The sequence below is a fragment of the Dipteris shenzhenensis genome, chromosome 7 (genome assembly GCF_047967505.1).
Source record: "Dipteris shenzhenensis isolate YYH24624 ecotype China chromosome 7, Dip_SZ_1.0, whole genome shotgun sequence".
In the NCBI taxonomy this organism is placed as follows: domain Eukaryota; kingdom Viridiplantae; phylum Streptophyta; class Polypodiopsida; order Gleicheniales; family Dipteridaceae; genus Dipteris; species Dipteris shenzhenensis.
Genome location: NC_141602.1, coordinates 4,167,889 through 4,190,935, shown reverse-complemented (window position 1 = coordinate 4,190,935; position 23,047 = coordinate 4,167,889). Strand labels below are relative to the sequence as shown.

The 23,047-nt window shown below is 46.0% G+C and overlaps 1 protein-coding gene across 3 annotated transcripts in view; it reads right to left on the bottom strand.

Annotated features, from left to right (window-relative positions):
- The window catches only part of LOC147899839 (ubiquitin carboxyl-terminal hydrolase 2-like), a 44,085-nt gene extending 21,288 nt beyond the window's left edge, over positions 1-22,797 (bottom strand). For all 3 annotated transcript variants that reach the window (XM_087376736.1, XM_087376738.1, XM_087376737.1), the window contains exon 1: positions 18,839-22,797. In XM_087376736.1, the coding sequence (XP_087232862.1) occupies positions 18,839-22,500 (3,662 nt within the window). In that variant the 5' untranslated portion in view covers positions 22,501-22,797. The remainder of the gene's footprint in view (positions 1-18,838) is intronic.
- Between the last annotated feature and the right edge of the window lie 250 nt (positions 22,798-23,047).

Sequence of the window (23,047 nt, the reverse complement as noted above, 5' to 3'; positions counted from 1 at the left end):
GGCCCCCCTAGAGTTCCAGGTGGCTCTAGTGCCTTCTACATGCTCCTTTGCCATTCCTGGACCTTCCTGGGCCTTCTAAACTTCACATGTGTGGTTTTCTCTCTCATCTTCTTCCTTTGTTGAGATTTTGGACTGGTTTTTCAGCCTCCTCCAGCTGAATTCCGTTTTTCTTCATAACTCCTCACCCGTTTGGATTCCTCGACTTCCGTTTGGCCCGATGGCTTCCCCTCTGCCTCCCCTTCGTAGTGATATGCTTTTCCCTCCGTGCGTTTGGTAGAACGGGCAGAGCTAAGCACTTCTTTTGCTGGTCGAATTTGCAAAAGTGGCTTTTTCTGGACCTTTTTTCTTCTACCGCCTCCTGGGCCTCTCCTCTTGCAAAGCTACAGCTTTCTGTTGAATTTCGAGTGGTCCGACGCGCTGGTTGACTGGTTTTTCTCAGTTTTGGAGGACTTTCCGGCGATGAAACTTCTCCAAAACCTTCTCAATGCATTCCTCTCTGAAGCACGCTTCTTTTGAGCCCAAGAACTCCCACTTCTTCGCGACAGAAGTGCTTCTTTTCGCATTTTTCAGTGGAATTCTTGCTGGTCGGCTCTTGTAAATGCTCTTTCTTCACACCTTTGCACTCCTCTTTGGCTGAGAATGCAATTGGGCATTGGCTACTATGTCCTCTTGGCGATTGAGGACTTGGTTCGAGTTTTCAGGGCTTGGTGAGTTGTGATTTTGCTACTGCAATTTCTTTTTGCCATAAGCTATTGGTTGGCCTCGTGTGCCGCCTCTTTCTTGGCTCACAGGTGCCCAGGCAGTGCTACATGAGTCATTCTTCCGTTGGGTACTTTGCTGATTTTATTTCGGAGCTTTGAAAAGCTTTGTGAATGCCATCTGGAAACCACTCAAGGAGAGTGCAGCTGGGGTGCAGTGTGATTGCATCTGGACAGCCAATGGAATTGCACTCGGAAAAGAGAATGCCTTTGGGTTGAGCCTACGGGTTAAGTGCACTTATGTGATGGTGTTATATGCTTGAAAGCCTTGCGAAGGCTTAGTGAATTGGGGCTGCGTGCTCAGTTGCAGGGAAGGTCTCCCAGATGCAACTTGTAATCATTTCACTGTGAAATATAAAGAAATACCGAAAGGGGCGCCACGGTGTTTGGGGCCAATCGGGTGCACTTGTCCATGTCTGTTGAGCAGGGGCATTCTAGCCTCCATCCCTTTTTCAGTGGTTTTGTTTGTGAACAAATGGGTAAATGCCAAATGGTGATCATGCAATGGTTAATGGTTGTGATATATGCTTTGTGAGCTGTAAATAAGTGCTGAAGTGATTAAAGGTTCCCCTGTGTTGCTTGTGCAAAAGAAGGATGGCAGTTGGAGAATGTGTATTGATTATAGGGCTTTGAATAAAGTCACAATTAAGAACCGTTTTCCAATTCCACGCATTGATGATATATTGGATCGGTTGGAAGGTTCCTCAATGTTCAGTCGTATTGACCTTAAAAGTGGATACCATCAGATAAGAATACGGCCTGAAGATGTCTACAAGACTGCCTTCCGCACTTCATTTGGCTTATATGAGTTCCTTGTGATGCCTTTTGGTTTGACTAATGCACCTGCCACTTTCAATAGAATGATGGACAGAATTTTTAGAGCACACAGAAAGTTTGTGGGCACTTTCTTCGATGACATCATTGTGTTCTCTAAAAATGAGCAGGAGCACAGGAAACACCTCACTATTGTGTTTCAAGAGTTGAAAAGACACAAGCTATTAATAAACACCAAGAAAAGTGAGTTCTTTATGCATGAGATTCATTTTCTCGGTCATATAGTGTCAAAGGATGGAGTCAAGATGGATCCTGCAAAAGTTGAGGCCATAAGGAGTTGGCCAATTTTGAAAAATCTGCATGAAGTCAGAAGCTTTCTTGGGTTGTGTTCATACTATCGGAGGTTTATAAAGTACTTTGCAGAAATTGCTTCTCCCTTGCATGCTTTACAAAAGAAAGCTGTACCGTTTCGGTGGGGACCAAAGGAAAATGCAGCTTTTGAAGAGCTGAAGCAAAAGTTGTGTTCTGAACCCATTATTATCTTGCCAGATCTTGCAAAACCCTTCGCTGTAACTTGTGACGCATGTGGGAACAGCATAGGAGGCACTTTGATGCAGGATGGCAGAGTGGTTGCATATGAGAGTAGAGCTCTCAAAGATGCTGAATTGTACTTGCAGACATACGAGAAGGAAATGTTAGCAGTGATACATGCTTTGACCACATGGAAACATTACCTTCTTGGAGCTGATTTTTATGTGCAAACTGATCATCAGTCACTTAGATATTTTCTCACGCAGAGAAAATTATCTGAAAAGCACATGAGATGGGCTAACTTCCTCTCAATGTTTCATTTTCAAATTGTACATGTGCCGGGTAACAAAAATGTCGTGGCTGATGCACTTTCCAGGAAACCACAGCCTGAAGCAGTCTCCAAGAAACCCAGTGTTTCAGCAGTGAGCATTGCTTATAACAATGTGTTAGATGTGATGAAAGATCAGTATGTTAATGATGCTGATTTTTCAACTATTTATGAACAGCTTTCTGATGGTCAAAGGCATGATCACTATATGTTGAAAGAGGGTTTCATTTTGATGCATGGACGACTCTGTGTCACTGATCAAATGCGACAGAAAGTCATAATGGAAAGTCATGCTCCTCCATATGCAGGACATAGGGGAATTACAGCAACAATTACAGCAGTGGAGCAATACTTTTATTGGCCATCTTTGAGGAAAGATGTGGAAGAATATGTGAGAACATGCATGGTTTGTCAGAAAGTAAAGTTTGACAGGCAGAAGGCACCTGGGTTGTTACACCCTTTGCCAATTCCGGATAGACCATGGCAAAGCATAGCTATGGATTTTGTGTTTGATCTTCCACGTACTCCTACTGGACATGATGGATTGTGGACAATAATTTGCAGGTTTAGCAAACAAGCCCACTTTGTGCCAGTAAGAAAGAAAATTACAGCAGATCAAATGGCCAAATTGTTTTTGCAGCATGTCTTCAAGTATCATGGGATGCCTGAATCCATAATCAGTGATAGAGATCCGAGGATGACCAGCCTCTTTTGGAGAGGACTGTTTGAAAATATGGGCACTACGCTGAATTTTTCGTCATCTTTTCACCCTCAGTCTGATGGACAATCGGAGCATGAAAACTCTACCATCTTGGATATGTTTAAATGCTATGTCTCAGACCACAAAAGCAAATGGGAGCATTATTTGCCTTTGCTGGAATATGCTTACAATAATACGGTGCACACATCCACAGGTAAAGCACCTTTTGAAATAGTGGAAGGTGCCAGGAAGATACCTCCCATTTTGCATACAAAAGAGAAAATCTTCGAAGCTGATCGTTTTGTGGAAAGCCTTGAAGAGGCTTACAAGAAGATCAAATATGCCTTGCAAAGAAGTCAAGACAAGCAGAAAAGAGCAGCAGATAAGCACCGCAGGGAATTGGTATTCACAGAAGGTGATTGGGTTTTGCTGCGTTTTCAGAAGGCAAGGTTGAAAAATAAGAAAGGCAAGGAAAGGTTGTACACAAAGCAGAACATGCGTTACTATGGTCCTTTCCAGGTTTCTGAAAAGATAAACGAGGTAGCTTACAGGCTGAAGTTGCCTCCGCAGTGGAAGATACATAATGCCTTTCATGTGAGTTTATTAAAGCAATATCATGGAGATATTCCCGAGGATGTACCTGATGAGGTGTAGCCTGAAGTGGAAGAACAGGATGAACTTCTGGTCCCAGAGCAGATTCTGGCACACAGAGATAGAAAGCTCAAGGGTAAAGTTATCCGTCGCTACTTGGTAAAATTTCAAAATTACCCATCACTTGATGCGAAATGGATGGAGGAAGGTGAACTGGCAGAGTCACCTGGGATATTGCAGCTTTACCTTGATGCTTTCCAATTAGAGCCGACTGCGGTCCGGGCTCCTACAGGTAGTTCAGCAGAGCGAGCGTCTGGAGCATTACCTGATGTTCGAGAGGGGGGTAGCACCTCCACTCCCTCAGTACAGACGGGCTCACTGTGATTTCATGAGGTCGCTTGATGACACTGTATGTTTCATCCGAGATACTGAGCTGACAGTATTTCTGCTGTGAGACTTCATGATATTGATGCATCTTGACTATTGATCGCCGAGGATCACATAGATTTTGAGCAGTATATATGGATGGATGCATGCCTCTCCTAGCCATATTTTCACTGTCTCTGTATACTATAGCTGCGGCTTTCTTGTATACTCTTTTATGCTATATTTCATGCTCGCTCCTGTGTTTTGGGGCAGCAAACTGTGGTTTGCTGTTTCAAGAGAGGGGTATGTCACGGGGGCGTGAAATTCTAGGTACTTTAATGTACTACAAGACCGTGACAACTTTGGTTTTAAAAGTCCAAGCGTGGGCTTAATAATGTGTAATTAAATGCGGCATGGTGCCTAGCACATAAGCGTAATTAATCCCTAGGCCCAAAGGCATTCCAAGGAATTAAAAGAGTGGTTGTTGGAAATGATGACGTGGCATTTTTAATGGGCCCCCTAGAGGGCCATGTACCTTCAGTGGCCCCCCTAGAGTTCCAGGTGGCTCTAGTGCCTTCTACATGCTCCTTTGCCATTCCTGGACCTTCCTGGGCCTTCTAAACTTCACATGTGTGGTTTTCTCTCTCATCTTCTTCCTTTGTTGAGATTTTGGACTGGTTTTTCAGCCTCCTCCAGCTGAATTCCGTTTTTCTTCATAACTCCTCACCCGTTTGGATTCCTCGACTTCCGTTTGGCCCGATGGCTTCCCCTCTGCCTCCCCTTCGTAGTGATATGCTTTTCCCTCCGTGCGTTTGGTAGAACGGGCAGAGCTGAGCACTTCTTTTGCTGGTCGAATTTGCAAAAGTGGCTTTTTCTGGACCTTTTTTCTTCTACCGCCTCCTGGGCCTCTCCTCTTGCAAAGCTACAGCTTTCTGTTGAATTTCGAGTGGTCCGACGCGCTGGTTGACTGGTTTTTCTCAGTTTTGGAGGACTTTCCGGCGATGAAACTTCTCCAAAACCTTCTCAATGCATTCCTCTCTGAAGCACGCTTCTTTTGAGCCCAAGAACTCCCACTTCTTCGCGACAGAAGTGCTTCTTTTCGCATTTTTCAGTGGAATTCTTGCTGGTCGGCTCTTGTAAATGCTCTTTCTTCATGCCTTTGCACTCCTCTTTGGCTGAGAATGCAATTGGGCATTGGCTACTATGTCCTCTTGGCGATTGAGGACTTGGTTCGAGTTTTCAGGGCTTGGTGAGTTGTGATTTTGCTACTGCAATTTCTTTTTGCCATAAGCTATTGGTTGGCCTCGTGTGCCGCCTCTTTCTTGGCTCGCAGGTGCCCAGGCAGAGCTACATGAGTCATTCTTTGGTTGGGTACTTTGCTGATTTTATTTTGGAGCTTTGAAAAGCTTTGTGAATGCCATCTGGAAACCACTCAAAGAGAGTGCAGCTGGGGTGCAGTGTGATTGCATCTGGACAGCCAATGGAATTGCACTCGGAAAAGAGAATGCCTTTGGGTTGAGCCTACGGGTTAAGTGCACTTATGTGATGGTGTTATATGCTTGAAAGCCTTGCGAAGGCTTAGTGAATTGGGGCTGCGTGCTCAGTTGCAGGGAAGGTCTCCCAGATGCAACTTGTAATCATTTCACTGTGAAATATAAAGAAATACCGAAAGGGGCGCCACGGTGTTTGGGGCCAATCGGGTGCACTTGTCTATGTCTGTTGAGCAGGGGCATTCTAGCCTCCATCCCTTTTTCAGTGGTTTTGTTTGTGAACAAATGGGTAAATGCCAAATGGTGATCATGCAATGGTTAATGGTTGTGATATATGCTTTGTGAGCTGTAAATAAGTGCTGAAGTGATTAAAGGTTTAGTTCCACTGCCCTCTGAGTGATTAGAGGCCGGTTTCAAGTTCGGTGCCAACGAAGAACAAGTATCCCCTGACGAAAGAGGACAGGCCGGCATGAGAACATTGGATTATTCGACGGTGCCTATTCCACAAGAATCAGTGCAAGGTATGTTGCCCTATTCCCTTAGTGCAACTCCATCTGTTATGCAAGGCATCGGAACAAGTAATCACGAGGACACAGATCCATACATGCATGTGAACACTCACAGACGAGAAAGGAGAAATGCGTCTGACAATGAGTTTGCTTTCGGTTCACATTCTTCCCTCCCTCCCATCCCTCTCATCTCTTCCGCTGCCATCTTTCCTCCAGTGGCTTCTCATCCTCCTCCTTCTCCCATGCCACTGGATTCCTATACTTTATTTCCCTCTATCTCTCCCGCTGCCTCTTTTTCATCTCTCATGTCTTATCCCGTCTCTCATATTCATCCCTCCCCCTCAGGACCTTTTCCAAATTCTTTTATTCCTCCAGTGATGCCGCCTCTCCCTTCTTCTCACTCTGCTTCTATTCCAAATTCTCTTCTGCCTCCACCGGTTGCTTCTCCCTATCATTCTCTTTCTTCCCCTCACCCTGTCTCTGCAACAACCAAACATGCTTTCACTGATATGACTCGTTTTAACGGGTCTAATTATACCACATGGTCAAATCTCATGCACCATGTGCTTGATTCTCAAGACCTATGGGAACTCGTTCAAGGTACTGAATCGCCACCTGATTCTCATGTTTATCCTCCTCAGGTAGTTCGTTCGTGGTGACATCGTAATGCTGCCATTGTTGAAATTATGCAAGGACTTTTACCTGAATTTCACTCTCAATTACAGCATTTTGATCTTGCCTCTGAGCGATGGGCACATCTCACTAACCGCTATGCAGCTCGAGATCGTACTCGTCGCATCAATCTTGACCATGATCTCCAACAATTCCAGATTCTTGCTGACGATGATCTCAAGGTTAAACTAGCAGATTACCGGCGGTTAGTTGCTGAATTTGCCACAACTGGTCCTCCCAAATCCGAGGATGACCAAGTTACTTTCTTTTTAAATAAACTTCCGCCCAAGTATTTCAGTTTTATGCAACAAATCATTTCTCAACCTTCTCTTCCTACTTTTTATGAGTTTGAATGTCAACTTTTGCGTTATGCTCGTCTTTACTCTCAGGTCCACCAAAAACATAGCATTCCTGCTTCAGAGGGGGCTCTTCTCTCCGGGATTCCAAAAGATCAACCTAGCTCCGGAAAGCCCTCTCCTACTCCTAACCCCTCTAGTAGTAAACCCGCCTGGCACACCCTTCCCAAAAAGAATAGGTTTTGCCAGCATTGCCAGAGAGTTGGGCATATTGACGATGAATGTCGCTCCAAATCTTCTTGGATTGTGGATAGTGAAGCCACTCATCATATGACCCCTCATCCTGATCTCTTCATTTCTCGCCAACCGGCGACAGGGAGAGTCCATTGTGGCAATAACTCTGTTGCTACTATTCATGGTGTTGGTTCAATAACTTTTGATACTGACAAAGGTCCCAATCTTGCTCAATTGGATCAAGTGTTTTATGTCTCCCAATTAGGGGTCAATCTTCTTTCTGTTCATCAACTTTGCCTCCTTGGTCGCACAGTGCTATTTACAAAGATGCATGTTGACATCATAGATGAGTCCTCGGGACTCCTTCTAGCTCGGGGTGATGCTCAACCTAATGGTCTGTACTTCATAACTCAATTTCTTGCGACTCCCTCCCATTGCGGTTCTGAGTTTCATCGGCTTTATGGTAATACTACCCTGAAAGATCCAACTGACACAGAACGATTATGGCATTATCGTCTAGGACATTTGTCCTATGACTCTTTATATGAAATGTCTCGGGATCATCTAGTTGATGGCATACCTAAATTATCGCGAGCTAAAGATATTTGTCATCCCCGTCAATTAGGTAAACAAAGCCGAACTCCTTTTCCTTCTCATTCCACTTCTCGAGCCAGTGAGATTTTGCGTCTAATTCACCTCGATATTAGTGGCAAATCTCCTGTTCCTTCCCTCAATGGTTCACATTATTTCTTCTTAATTGTGGATGATTACTCTCGCTATCAATGGGTGTTTTTCATGAAAGAGAAATCCGACACTTTTTCTTTCTTTGCTACTTGGGCTCGCTTGGTTATGAACCAAACGGGAAAGTCTATTGGGATTGCTCGTAGTGATAATGGTGGTGAATTCATTTCCCATGAATTCACTCAAGAGCATGGTATCCAACGCCATCTTACATCTCCAAATTCGCCTTCCCAAAATGCTCGTGTCGAACGGAGACAACGTACTGTCATGAACATGGCCCGTTCCATGCTTTTTGCAGCCGAGTTGCCTGAACGTCTCTGGCCAAAAGCCGTCAATACTTCTGTCTATATCCTTAATCGCTGTCCTACTCAACCCATCCTGAACATGAACCTCGTGCTGAACTTTTTCTTCTAGTTGGCTACTCGGCAGAAGCCAAAGCTTATCGATTATTTCATCCTCGCACAAACAAAGTTTTGGTTCGCCGAGATGTGGTCTTCGATGAAAGAGCAGTGCTAAAAAATTCCTCTATTCTCTCTCCTGATGACGTATCTACTCCTGTTCCCTCCGACAATTCTCCATCCGAAATTCCTTCCTCTCCTCCCGAAACATCTCTCTCCCCACCCATTGCTTCTCCTCACGACCCGCTGCCACGCTGGTATCGCCAAACTATGAAGGATTCCGGGATTATCCTGTCGAACTTCCTCCTTCCGGTCCTCGCCGCTCTACTCGAATAACTTCTTCTACTACCACTGCCTCTTTTTTTACCACGGCCTATATCATACATTCTGAACCTGCCACTTGGCAGGAAGCAGTTAAAAATCCTGCGTGGCATCGTGCTATGGAACAGGAGCTTGAAAGTATTGATCACAATCAGACCTGGATCTTGGTCAATCGACCCACTCACAAAAAGGTCATCGGAACCAAGTGGATCTTCCGAACAAAACTCAAAGCCGATGGAACACTGGAGAAGTACAAAGCTCGCTTAGTAGTGCAAGGATTCCGCCAAAAACATGGTATCGATTATGAGGAAACCTTTACCCCTACTGCTCGGTTAACTTCCTTTCGTCTTCTTCTCGCCCTAGCTGCTCATCACCACTGGACTATCTATCAAATGGATGTCAAGAGTGCCGTTCTCAATGGCTACCTTGATGAAGAAGTCTATGTGACTCCCCCACCAGGTTTTTCTCCTCCTGGCCATGAAAATAAGGTTTTCCGTCTCCGCAAAGCTCTTTATGGGCTTAAACAAGCACCTCAATCATGGTTCCACCGGATAGACACCTTCCTCAAAACTAATGGTTTTCATTCTACTCCCTTTGATCCAAATTTATATATCCATCATTCGTCAGAGGGGGTCTGCTTTATTTTACTCTATGTCGATGATCTTTTACTTTTAGGCTCCACTCCCACTACACTTCAATTCATTAAAACTCAACTCAGCATCACTTTTGAAATGACTCATCTCGGTCGGCTCTCCTATTTCTTAGGCATGGAAGTTGTACAACATTCTGGTGGTATTTTTGTTTCTCAACAGAAATATGCTCTTCAACTCCTTGATCAAATCATTCCTCATGAGCCTAAGCTGGCTGCCACTCCCTTAGATCCCACAGTAAAGCTCTCAAAAGACTTGGAGTCTCCTCCCTTTGATGAACATCTCTATCGCCAGGTTGTTGGCAAACTCCTCTGGCTCCTTCACACTCGTCCTGATCTTGCTTACTCCGTTTCTATTCTCAGTCAGTATTTTAATGAACCCAAGCTCACTCATTGGCATGCATGTATTCGTATCTTGCGGTTCATTCGTGGTACTTACTCTTATGGTTTACATTTCAGACCAGGACTAACCCTACAGGGATACACTGATTCCGACTAGGCTGGTGACCCGGACAATCGTCGTTCTCATGGCGGCTATATTTTCTCATTTGGCTCGGCACCTGTTTCTTGGTCTAGCCGTAAACAAGAAACTGTTGCTGGTTCTTCTACTGAGGCTGAATACCGGGCCTTGTATGATTGTACCACAGAGGCCATATATCTCCGACAGTTTTTGGCAGAGCTACACTTTTCTTGTACTGAACCCACGATCCACTACGTCGACAACAAAAGTGCCATCGCTCTCGCAGGCAATCCCATTTTTTCCAACCGCACCAAACATGTCGGTGTTCACTTTCATTTTACTCGCGAGCAAGTGGAATTAGGTACTATTTGGTTGATCTATGTTCCAGCTGCCGATAATCATGCTGATATTCTTACCAAGCCGGTTAATCGCCCTACTCTTGAGCATCTCTGCCCACGGTTGGGGATTGGTTTACCTCCTCCTCCTTCTTAGCAGTTTTTTTTCTTTTTGTGTACTTAAGGAAGTGAACAAATCCCCTGCGAGGGCACTCCTTCAAGTCTTTCTTTTTTGTACCATCATCTGGGCATTTAGTGAAGATGAAAACCTACTTTGTAGCCATCTCCATCTAAATGAAAACCCTTTATTCCCCAAAAAAAAAAAAAAAAAGGCTGATGAAGAAGATAGATCACTCATGGAACACCTCTTTGCTTCTCCTGTCAACATTGGACATTGAGAGGGGGTGTTAAGCCAGGCAATCTCCAATTCTCAAGGACAGGATAAACAGGTACAAACACCACTGGTGACTCTCCGAGCCCTGTCAAAGAAACCCCGGATCGGAGGCAAAATCCACAACCAAAGATCTGTCACAAGCCCCGGTTCGGAGGTCAAACGAAATTTTAAAAAATTAAATGAAATAAAAAAAAAGTTTTTGCTGGCTGACCAATTCTGGCCGACCAGATTGACCTGGTCGGTCAAATCTGACCAGGTCGGTCAACCTGTTGGTTGACCGACTAAAGCCCCTTCCTATTTAAAGGGGGGGGGCTAGGTATTCTTGTATCTCCTCTCTTCCAGCTCCAGAGGTACCTGCACACCCTGAGCCACTTCTGCCTCCTGGCTGCCTCCTCTGCTGCCTCAACTTCTGCCTCCTCGCTGCCTCCTCTGCTGCCTCAATTTCTGCCTCCTGGCTGCCTCCTTTTCTGCTTCAGATCTGCCCCTCCTTTCTGCTCCAGATCTGCCCTCCTTTCTGCTCCAGATCTGCCCTCCTTTCTGCTTCAGTTCTGCCCTCCTTTCTACATCAGATCTGCTCCAATTTCTGCTCCAGATCTGCCTTCTTTTCAGCTTCAGATCTGTCCCAACTTCTGCTCCAGATCTACCTCCAGATTATGTTCTTTCTACCTCCAACTTCCGCTCCAGATTATGTTCTTTCTATTCCAAATCTGCAGCAAACCCTGCATCAGTTTGCTGTCTCAGATTTGGTTCGGTTCCAACTTGTGGAGCTAGTGCAGAAGTCCACTACAGTTGTCAGGATTGACGTTTGCTTCCTCCAGAGCTTCTCTCATATCTTCATTTGTACTGAGTTCCGTTTGTGATATATATTTCTTCTTCAGCCATTAATTGTCTTCAGTATTGTTTTATTTGTCTCCAAGTATTTTCTTTATAGACCATAGTATAAAAATATGCTCTCACACATACAAATCCACACACCCACACATACTTGAGCATCCATTTATACAAAGTCTTCATACTAAGTTTCTGTCAGCACTCCGGAGGTGAAGGGCAGACTCAACCATGACAAAGGCTAGCACTAAAGGAGAAGGCTAATCAAAAAGTAGTCCAAAATCTCTTCATTCAAGCTACAACTGCTTGTGAAGTCTAAACGTTTTCATTTTTGTCTCTCCCCAACGAGCATCTAAATCTAAATCTAGCCGATAGGGCAACGCACCATTTGAGATAGAAAGAATTATCACAATACCAGCAAGCCGCAACTTTATTGGAAGTGTCCTTTTACAAAGGGTGTGCCTTTCAATGAAGGGTTTTGTCCGTTTAAGAATAGATGTGACCCTTACGTGAAGGTATGTCCCTTTATGATGGCGTGTGTACCTTCATAAAGGGTTCTCTCTTGAATGGAGGGATGTGTCCCTTGGGGTGAGGCTTTGTTCCATCACAATATATGAGTTGTGACATGAGAGAAAAGGCCACTCTAGTTTCAACTTAAGCAGTGACTCATGAGTGTCGAAAAATTCCATGATCCTTCTCTCCATTTCTTCCATGTGGTCTAGCGTGGAGAGCTAGCATTAGGTTTGATATCAAGAGGTGGCAAAACCGTGGGGCCATTGCCTACAAGCAGAAGCAAAATTTTGCTCTAATACCATTAAAGAAAAACTAGCAATGTATTGTTGTTAGTGAGCAAGGAAGCAGACAGAGCAAACAAAGATATGCATGGAATAAGAATGGATAGCCCCTCTAATATAGAGAGTAAAAAGTCAGACTTGAAAAGGTGTGTGCCCACGAATAAAGATGTGCATGAAGAAGCAAAGAGCACGCCCCGTGTCCCCTTAAATAAGGATGGTTCATGTCCATCAAAAAGCGTCTCTACCAAAGAGTTGTTAGAAATCAACCAACAAAGGGTATGCACAGCGGAAGACTGATAGAATAGCCTAGGAGCTCACACAATGTGTGTGGGGTGTGTAATCACAAACTTCTTTAACTTATGTGCATCAAATAAATGTGCAGACTCATCAATATGTTAGAAATTACACAACAAAGGGTACGCACAGCAGAAGACTAATAGTATTGCCTAGGAGCTCACACAGTGTGGTGTGGGGTGTGTGTAACTGGCCTTAGAACACTAAGGGCGGTGTATCTGTCTCTACTATCTCACAAAGATGAAAATACAGCCAACTTAACTGATTGCCTTTGTTCGCAAACAAAACTCAAAGCATAAAATTTCACTGCACTGCATCAAGGAACCATTCAAGACAAGGGAGGCTAGAATGCCCATACTCAGAAACATAGAGAGTGACACCTGTTGGCCCCAACACTTGGCGCCCCTTGCGGTATTTATTTAAACTGGTTAGCTCAAAGATACAAAGGGACTCCCTTTAAGAGCTCACCCGCAGGTGCAACCCAGTACAACGCCAACCCGTGGCTGTGCTAGTGACCAACTCCCAGCGGATCAGAAAAACAAGAGGAAGAAGGTCGACTCAAATTCAGAGGGAGATACAAAGGCCAACGCAAATGTGGTAATCGAAGAGTTGTTCTTGGTGACATCACCGAGTGTCACCTTCTTCGAAGGCAGAAGGGGAAGTATTGGTGCTTCTTCAAATCTCGAACGCAGATTGCTAGAAGGTGATGGACAAAGAGTACTGAAGCCAGAAGAGTACCCGCTTGAGAGCTCATGGTCCAGGTTATCTGGAGATATTCACTCGTTGCAGACCTTGCCAAAGGAAGGACGGGTTGAAACAGACCCTCAGAGCATGGTGCTTGGAAGCCTCTAGGTTGTTCACTCATTATGAGGGGGACAACTGGAAATCATGACAGCTGGATTGCTCGAATTCGAAGGTGGGAACGTGACTGAAGGAGGTGGTGCTAGGAGGTGCTACCAAAGATGGACTTGTGTGCTAGGATGGTGTGCGGAAGCGGAACCAGACTTGGTGGAGTAGGAGCCACTAGATGAAAAGCCAGGAAAAGATTTTGACATTGAAATGTTCCAGAGGACTACGACCAGGGAGTTATTGGAGCATCGTCATTGACGTGTTGGCATTGGGCCTGGATGTTTCGATGAGAGGGGGTGTTGGAATGGTCACCTCCCCATGTGTAAGCCCCCATATGAGGAGAGCATGGGGGAGGTAGACCTGTAGATATTGGGGCTGTCACATGGGCAGCACATGAGCTGCCATGTGGGCAATTGTCAAAGCAAAGGGCAGGCCATGGACCTGCAAAAGAGGCAGCAGATGAGCAGGCTGGAGGCAGCTACGTGGCGAACTGTCTGGCAGAAGATATGGGCAGGCTCAGGGCCTGCATCAGGTGTGACAGAAGGACGGAACAGTCTCTGGCTATGGCGGCCTGCTTGGCACAATAAATGGGCAGGCATAAAGTCCTGCAAATAGGTCTGCAGTAGGCGCAGGAAGGGGCAAAGGCAGCAGCCCAAAAGGGGCTGCCAAAGGCCCTTACATAGGGCTGGTTGGACCAGCCAACCAGGTTGGCCAGCAAGCAGACTGGTCGGCCAGGATGAGACTGGCTGTCGGTCCATTCAAGGGGGCCTTGTGCCCTATAAAAGGAGGGCTTCCATGCTTTCATTCCATATCAACTGTAGCAGCTTTTGAGGAGCAGAAAGGAGCAGCACCAGAAGCAGCAGTTGGGCCTCATCCTGGAGGTGAACTGCGCTGAAGACCTGTAGACGTAGCTCACTCAAAGGGCTGCCCACCTAGGCTGGTTTCGAGACAGCAAGGTGCAGAGGATCACTCTAGACAGAGAGTCTATATTTGCTCGAGGTGGAGCACGCGGACTCAGGGATCTAGAAGTGCTTGACATCTAGTAGGAGAACCTTTTGGTATTGTATCCTGTCCTACTTTGTGGACGGATGGAAATATAAAGAGTTGCTTCTATATTTGTCTCTGAGCATTGTCTGTTTAGTGGCTTGCACATCTATGCACATTAGTAAAGAAGTTGTGATTCCACACTGTCACGGGGATGTGGTGGCAATGGTGAAGTGTCTAAACTAACTATCACTGAATTTGGCCTAGGGTACCAGGCTAGGGGCCTTAGTTAATGCCCAAAAGGTACCAATGATTTTATGTGCAACAAGTGCAACTCCTGGTGCTATTAGAGTGGTTTCATTTTCTAAGGTCATTGGTTTGGTTCAGTGGGTTCATCCTTTAAAAACTGACCCCCTAGAGATCCTTCAAAATAGGGTCATTGGTTCCTTTGCACTAGGGTCATGGTGTGCCATCTGACCCCCTAGGGGCATTAAAAATCCCACGCCTCATTTTGCCTAGGTGTGTGCTGGTGGCCTATCTGCTTGCCTTGTGTCACCATTGGAAGCCCCTGGATCCCTTCCTTGGCTTTCCTTTCTGTTTTGAGACTTCACCCCTACCAGAGCAGCCTCATTCTCTTCATGGCAGATTTCTGCAGCTCTCCCTTTGCTTGCTGAACTGGAATTTCATGCTTTCTTCGTGACAGTTCTCCTCCCCTTGGCGCCCTTTGTTGTTGGCATGCTTCTGGGACGTGGACGCCTTCATTTTGGGCCACTTTTGAAGCTGTTTTTGACTATCTTCGCGATCGAAGTTTTTCTTTTCTGCATCTGACGCCATATTCATGGGTGCCTCTCTTCTTGCTCTTGCCTGGTGCAAGGCGCACTGAAAACGGAGCTGTTTGTGGGCTGTAAACTCTGTTATGGTGGACACATTCTTGGCTGATCTGCTACAGCTTGCTGGACACACTTCTCTATGATCTTTTCTGGTGTTGGAAGACACCCCTAGGCAGCTCTCTCCTACCAGAGTTTGATGTCGGCTTGTCATCCTACTTCTGGAGCTGTTTCAGGCTGAAATAGGCTCTTTCTGTTGGCCGAATTCTCATCTTCCTCCTACACTCTTTGCTACAACCATTCCTACTGAGTTCTTGCTAGGTTGGATGCCCTGCCGTTGGCCCGGGAGAGGATTGGGGCACTGATTGTGATACTCTCTTCCTGGGGGTGCAGTGGTTGGCCTTGGGCTCGGTAATGGCTTGGAAATGGGTAATGCATTGCTTGCCATGCTGTCAGACTAGTCTACTTGTGATTATGCATGTCTGCTGAAAGGAACCAAGGTAATAGCCCAGTCCTTTGCAAAAAATCCTGGCGTATCACAGTAGCACTTCTTCTTCTGCTTCCTCTTGGAAGTGTCTTCGTCATCAGAGTCGTCTTTCTTGGACTTGCCAATGTTAGGCTTGTCCTTACCTTTACCAACGTAATCCTTCGCCAACAGCGCCTTGTCGTCTTTGTCGTCATTGTAGAGCTTCTCCCTAGCTTCCTCCTATAGCAGTAATGGACCCAACTCCTTAGACGTCAGAGGTTTGGTCCTCTGTCCTACTGTCACGGTCATAACAAAGCTATTGAAACTCAAAGGTAGCCTGCTTAATACCATCAAGGCCAAATGGCATGAGTCCACCTTCTGACCAACTGCTACCAGTTGATCCCTCACCACCTTGACCTTCATCAAGTGGCTATGTACCGTATCTCCTTCTTCCATATCAAGATTGTAGAGCTGATGCTGAAGCATCCTCATCCTCATTCTCTTGCTCATCGTCATCCTCATCCTCATCATCATCATCATCTGCATCAATGCCATCCTCCTCCTCCTCCTTGAGACCATCCTTGAGGCCAACCACATGCAAAGTCAGCCAACAGTGTACGGAGTACGGATTAGAATAGTGCTAAAAAATGTGTTTTCCAAGGTTTTGGCCAGGCACAAAATCAATCTCTCCCCCCCCCCCCCAAAAAAAAAAAAACCCCAAACACAGAAACAAACACCCCCCCCCCCCCCCCCAAAACCCCCTCCTCCCCCAAAAATAAAACAAAACCAACCACACACAAACACACCCACAAAACAAAAAACAAAAAACAAAACAAAACTATTATTTATATTTAAATTTTATTTTATAAATTTAAAAAAAGAAACTCGTACGGAAGGCCGTACGGAATAGCGTCATACTAACGTACAGGTGGAGTACGGAGAAAATGCCCATACGTGTACAGACCTAGCTATGACTGAACTTGAGTCACCCTCCTCGCAAGGGCATTGTCCTCCAGTCATGGAAGTCGATTCCCAAGAGCTACTGAATCAGGGTCATCCTCCAACAAGGTCCATACCTTCAGGCTCCCACACCTGTGAGCCTCCTACTTGGGTTCTGATACCATGTTAGAAATTACCCAACAGAGGGTACACACAACGTAAGACTAAAAGTATTGCCCAGGAGCTCACACAGTGTGGTGTGGGGTGTGGAATCACAAACTTCTTTACTTAATGTGCATAGAGGTGCAAGCCAGTAAATAGACAATGCTCAGAGACAAATATAGAAGCAACTCTTTATATTTCCGTCCATCCACAAAGTAGGACAGGATACAATACCAAAATGTTCTCCTACTAGATGTCAAGCACTTCTAGATCTCTGAGCCCGCGAGCTCCACCTCGAGCAAATGTAGACTCTCTCTCTAGAGTGATCCTCTGCACCTTGCTGTCTCGAAACCAGCCTAGGTAGGCAGCCCTCTGATTGAGCTAAGTCTACCGGTCTCCGGCCAAGTTCACCTCCAGGATGAGGCCCAACTGCTGCTGCTGGTGGTGCTGCTTTTTGCTCCTCAAAAGCTGCTCCAGATGATATGGAATGAGGGCATGGAAGTCCTCCTTTTATAGGGCACAAGGCCCCCTTGAATGGACCGACCAGCCAGCCTCATCCTGACCGACCAGACTGGCCGACCAGTCTGCTTGCTGGCCGACCAGGTTTGCTGGTCCAACCAGCCCTATATAAGGGCCTTTGGCAGCCCCTTTTGGGCTGCTGCCTTTGCCCCTTCCTGCGCCTATTGCAGACCTATTTGCAGGCCTTTATGCCTGCCCATTTATTGCGCCAAGCAGGCCGCCATAGCCAGAGACTGTTCTGTCCTTCCATCAGGCCTAATGCAGGCCCCAAGCCTGCCCATATCTTCTGCCAGACGGTTCACCACGTAGCTGCCTCCAGCCTGCTCATCTGCTGCCTCTTTTGCAGGTCCATGGCCTGCCGCTTGCTTTGACAGTTGCCCACATGGCAGATCATGTGCTGCCCATGTGACAGCCTCAATATCTCCAGGTCTACCTCCCCCATGCTCGCCTCATATGGGGGCTTACAGATGGAGAGGTGACCATTCCAACACAATAGACAATAATCCAGCCAGATATAGAAACCACCAAAAGAATATATTTCCATCCAAAGCTATGGACACAATTCAAAAGAGAGAGATCCAAAGTCCCACCAAAGCATCGTTCTTTGATCATACTTCTACTATCTGCCGGATATCTCTAGAACACTGAGCCCATGTGCTCCACCTCGAGCGTATGTAGACTCTTTGTCTCGATCGCTTCCACCTTGCTTCCGGAAGCCAGCCTAGGTAGGCAGCACCTGAGCTAGGTCTGCAGCTCTACATGTCTTCTCCTGGCTCTACTAGACGAAGGCCAAACTCAATCATAATGAGAGCTAAGCACTTCAGGAAAATGATTGAAAAAGTGCAAGTTCCACCAGTGAAACGCAACAAAAAGGGAAAGGCCAAATACATTCCACTAGGAATGAGCGCTCCTAGTACTTTCCTCTACCTATGCTCATAGCTACAGGCTAAGACCCCTCAGCAAGCACCTTATACCAGAGACCTCAATCACTCTATGCCAAACTTGAGGGCCTTTTCTTCTTTCATTCCTGTCTGTGAGCGTCATCCAAGACATGTACTCTGATACAATAAGGCCATACACCCATGATCAGGCACCAATACTAGTGAGGACAATAATAAAGCATAGAAGATAAACTGCAAGTGTCGCTAGAAAAGTTGATGTTACATGATGCATGCATAGAGCAAAGTTCAAATCTCACGTGCATTGTAATGCTTAAATTGGTGAAGGCAACAAAAGACTGCTTAAGCTTAGTATTGATCCATCAAAGCGCCATATCCCAGTTTGAGCATGCTACCATGCCTAGAATTTTGAGTATCATTTTGAAATTGATCTCAAAGCGAAGTACCATTATTTTTGTTAAGTCTTCTTTGAGATCGACCGTACACAAGGATTTGTAAAGCCCACAGTGACCCTAACAATCTGTGCTTTGTTTGGGCGTTCACCAATCAAACCTCGGGCTTGGGAGTTAAAGCCCAAATTGTGGTTTCCCAAAGGCTAGACTATAATAATCTTAAACACGAAACAAAAAAGCTAAAATACTTCCAACGCCAAAGATAAACTTAAAGGAGGTTTAGCCCATCCAATATCGCTTTGTTGTTAACATGAAATCATGGGAAGAATCTTACGTACTTGGAATCCAAAAATGGCCGGAGATCTAAAACCTCTGGAAATGATACATGACCACTTAGTTTGTTCAACCGTCCACGCATGTCTTGGGCAAACCGTTTCAAATGAATAGTCAAAATAGGTGGAGCCTTACTGATTAAAAATTTTTTTGTTGCATCCCTTTTCACACTCTTCTCAGTCTCTGGCTGAGATTTTCTGCTCCTGCTTTTTTGTGATTTAAAAGTCTTGCCTGGTATCCTAAATGGGCTAGACAACATTTCCTCACTCACACTGGAGGATGTACCAGAGTGGGCATCCCCCACCATGGAAACCACCTGCACGTCCCTCTTCCCACAGGACCGGGCTGAGAGTGACTTTCCTGCCTGTTCGCTTTGAACACAATCAATGCCAGCTTCATCTTTACCAACACATTTGTCTGCACAAAGTGATTCCTTCGAGGGCATGTGACCCAACATTTCTGTACAGTTCTCTTGATGGAAGTGTGTATTTACTTCATTATCTGTCTGATATAAAGGTGACTGACTTCCAGACAGTTGGCCACTGTCAAGCTCATTCAATCTAGCGCAACCATTTTCCATCCTGGCATCCACATCCACCTTGCCTGTCATGTGAGAAAGATCTTCAGTATTCCCATTAGTGCTTACCTGACCCTTTCCGTTGTGAGGGCACATCGACGTAGAGCGAGTAGCATGATCCACATTCCCATTTGAATAGTTTGAAGAACTGGATACACCCTTCCCTGCCGAATTTAGGACTTCTTTATGCTGCATCTGAGATTTCTCCTTGCCTAGCTTCCCCCCACCTTCCTCATGTCCCACTCCTTTACTAAAGGGGTGCAGTAGTGACATTTTCCCCTCTTCTAATGCTAACAGAGTCATATCCTTTAATTGCTGGGAGCAACTTTCACATTCCCATGCATTTTCTCCATAAAGCAGTTCGGACTTGGTAAAGTCTGCCAGACAACCTTCCAGGGACATAGGCAAAATGGCATCCAGGTGTTCGATTATCTTCTGGGATCCCGCTGTAATCTGATCAATTTCCTCCCCAACCACAGCTCCAATGTCTGCATCCCAGCGACCATCCAAATTACTATCATGTGCAGCCTGAAAACCATCCTCGCCCTCTCCCCTCTGATCCTTCAAGGGCAGGCTCTCCTCCTCCTCGTCCTCAAAGAGCTGAGAGAACCCATCAAACCCATCCTGCTCTGGTGGCAAGCTTGATGTTGTATCCTTATCCTCTCCTTGCATAGAGCAAGAAAACTCATCCAAGCTGCAATTCACTGGCTCTCTACAGTCTACCCTTTCCTCTGCAGTCCAATCACTTGGTATCTTCAGAGGTTCGTATGGCACCCCAGATACAAGAGGCAAAGTTCCAACGTCTTCGCTAGGCTGTGCCACAAGTTTTTCATCCCCATCATCTTGACCAGAAATTGGAGCGTCCACCAGGGCAATCACATGGACGTCCATGTCAGAGCTCCTTTGCAAGGATGTGGCAGGGCAAATGTTAGCATCATTACAATTTACAGCTGGTGTAACATGAGAAGTCCCAACAGATTCATCTGTGCCTTCAAGGACGACAGATTTTGCATCAATTATTGACTGTAGGCTGCTTCTATTGTCAAACGAGAAAGATTCTAGCACATTCATGACAGCATTTGCCTCGACATCGCATTCCACGCTATCAGGAACAGCATTCTCACTCTTTCGCATTCTCTTCAAAACATCATGCGACCCATGAAGAGATCCTTCTGCTGACTGAATTCCACCCCCCACAAAATCCAACCATCCAAGCTCATCCAGAGAAGGATTGTCATTAGGACTGGCATTTGAAGCATTGGCTTTTTCTGATGCAGATGAGTCATTCTGATTGGTTAGAGCAGAATACAGGACCTCAGAAGGGACCTTTTTTGTTTCTATCACAAGTTGGGTCGATCCACACACAGTCTCTGGTACGTCTACCTTTTGAAGGGCTCTGGTGTTTCTTGAGTCCCTGCGAGAGGGCCCTTTTTCATACCTATCTACATGTGAAGACAAGGTTCCCTGTCTTGCTCGAGCCTGACATTTTGTCGGAGCCTGCCTAGTGGGAATCTGTAAAGATAAATCAAGGATGGGTTCGTACACAACAGATGAATGTCCACATTCGCAACAACGAACTGTACTAGATAGTTGACCTCCAAACAGATTCTCTACAAAAGTGGGATTTGGGGTGTCGGCAAGTTGGGTTTCACTATCTCTTCTCTCGTCTTCTTCTTCCAGGGATTCCAGGACCGCCTGGTCAACAGCTTGCATTCGTGCACTGCTCCTTCCCATGCCATCACCTTTCTTGGATTCTGCTTCAGTAACCCTCATACTCCGTTCTTCTGAATTCAAACCTTCGAGCAAACATCTAAGGAGCTCATGACTGTCCTGTTGTTGAAAACCCCGGAAGCGTGGAGCCTTTGCACAGATGGCACCAAACAGAGACCTTGGATTATAAGCTCCACTACTTTCCCAAGTCACTCGGTTCTTCCCGCACCTTTTCAGGCCAGATTCAAAACCCGATAAGTGCGAATGACCAGATGCTTTAAAGGATGAACCATCAGAGTTTGTTTCAAGATATAACCTTCTTAGGGATGATGTGAGAGGTCCTTCAACCACCTGAGAATCTTGACTGAAATATTCTCGAAGTAAATCCAGTGCCAGGAGATTTTGCATCACGGAGTTGAAAAAACATGTATTACCCAAGTTCATTAAACCCTTTACAACACGCTTCCTCTCGGAACCACTGCAATGTCCGGTCAGAGATGGTCTTGAACTCGTAGTTTCCATGGGGATCGGATTGAGCGCTGCACCCATGACAGTTCTAAGAGGCTCGTCATTATGATCAACCCTTCCTGGATCGTTAAAAAAGACGCTTTCTTTCACCAGTTTCTCACGCACGAGTTTCACGGCCTGTTGAAATGGACCACTGCCAGGCGGTGCAAGGGCGACCAGCTGCCTACCATCTTCAATATCGCTCCGCTGTTCTGAGGAGGACACAATAGGGAAGCAATAATCAACGGCTACGTTGCAGATAAAGCACCAGCAGACGAGTTTATCACCAGACTGCAAAGCCAATGGATGCTTTGCAAGAAGCGAATGCTTCCAGGCATGCCCTGTGGGGAACCCGTCCTCCTTTGTGTTGACTAGGATGTTCTCCTCCTGTTCCCTAGTGTTATCAGTCAAATGAGCTGTAGATATTGCTCCGCATCTCACATGACCACATGCCAGGCAAACCCATTTCTGGGCCAGGTGACTTCCATCCTGGGAAGCAGAATTCACAAAAGCCTTTTTCCGCGTTGATCTGCCTTTGCTCTTCTTGCCCATCCCAGCTTTACCGTCCTTAGTACAATCCTGGCATTGTGTGAGGGAGATTTTGGATTTACCAAGCTGGCAGGAGAGCTTGTCTAGGTTCACACCTCTCTCCAAATGCCGGCATAGCTTCCCGCATCCACCCTTCATTGATGCACGACTCACACCATCATCGGCAACAGCCTCTTCAGACGCACCTCCATGAGGAGCAATGCCACTGTCGTGCAAATCGTCTGCACGAATAGTAGGTACGGGACTCGGAAGCGGGAGAGAGGAAGCACGGGTGGCAATAGTCCTAACCTGAACCTGCTTTTTCTTAGCTCTTTTCCCCCCCATTCTCTCTCCCGTGGCACGGTGTCCCCAGCAGCAAACCAGGTACGAAGAATTGATGCCCACCGTTATGCCAAACCCAAAGGAGGTGCTGGGTCTGGGGCGATCCAAAGGCGGACGCTGGGGCTACTGTGTGGATGAGGAGAGGCGAAGGGGGGCAGGATGGAGGGAGGGCAGAGGGGGGCACCGAGGAGAAGAAGAAGGAAAGGGCGATGAAGGGCGGTGCCAGCTTTGTAAGCTCCCATCAATTGTCCCTGAAAAGGCCCATCCCCGAAGACACACAGACAGGATTATTAATCCCTACTTTTGTCAACCCCATTTGCTTTTCCCTCTCGATGCCAAGTTTTGGCCTTGGAAATGACATGCTACTCTCTATCTCATCATACATTTTAGATGTTCTAACAAGATGAATTTCATTCAAGATGGCGCACCATTTCTATCATGTTCACCAGCTCATGAGTTCTTGTAAGCATAACTTGGTCTATTTCGGCTATCCATAGTATTAAGGGACACAAATGCTTAAGGCTTAGGCAAAGTTTAGGTCCAAGCGGGT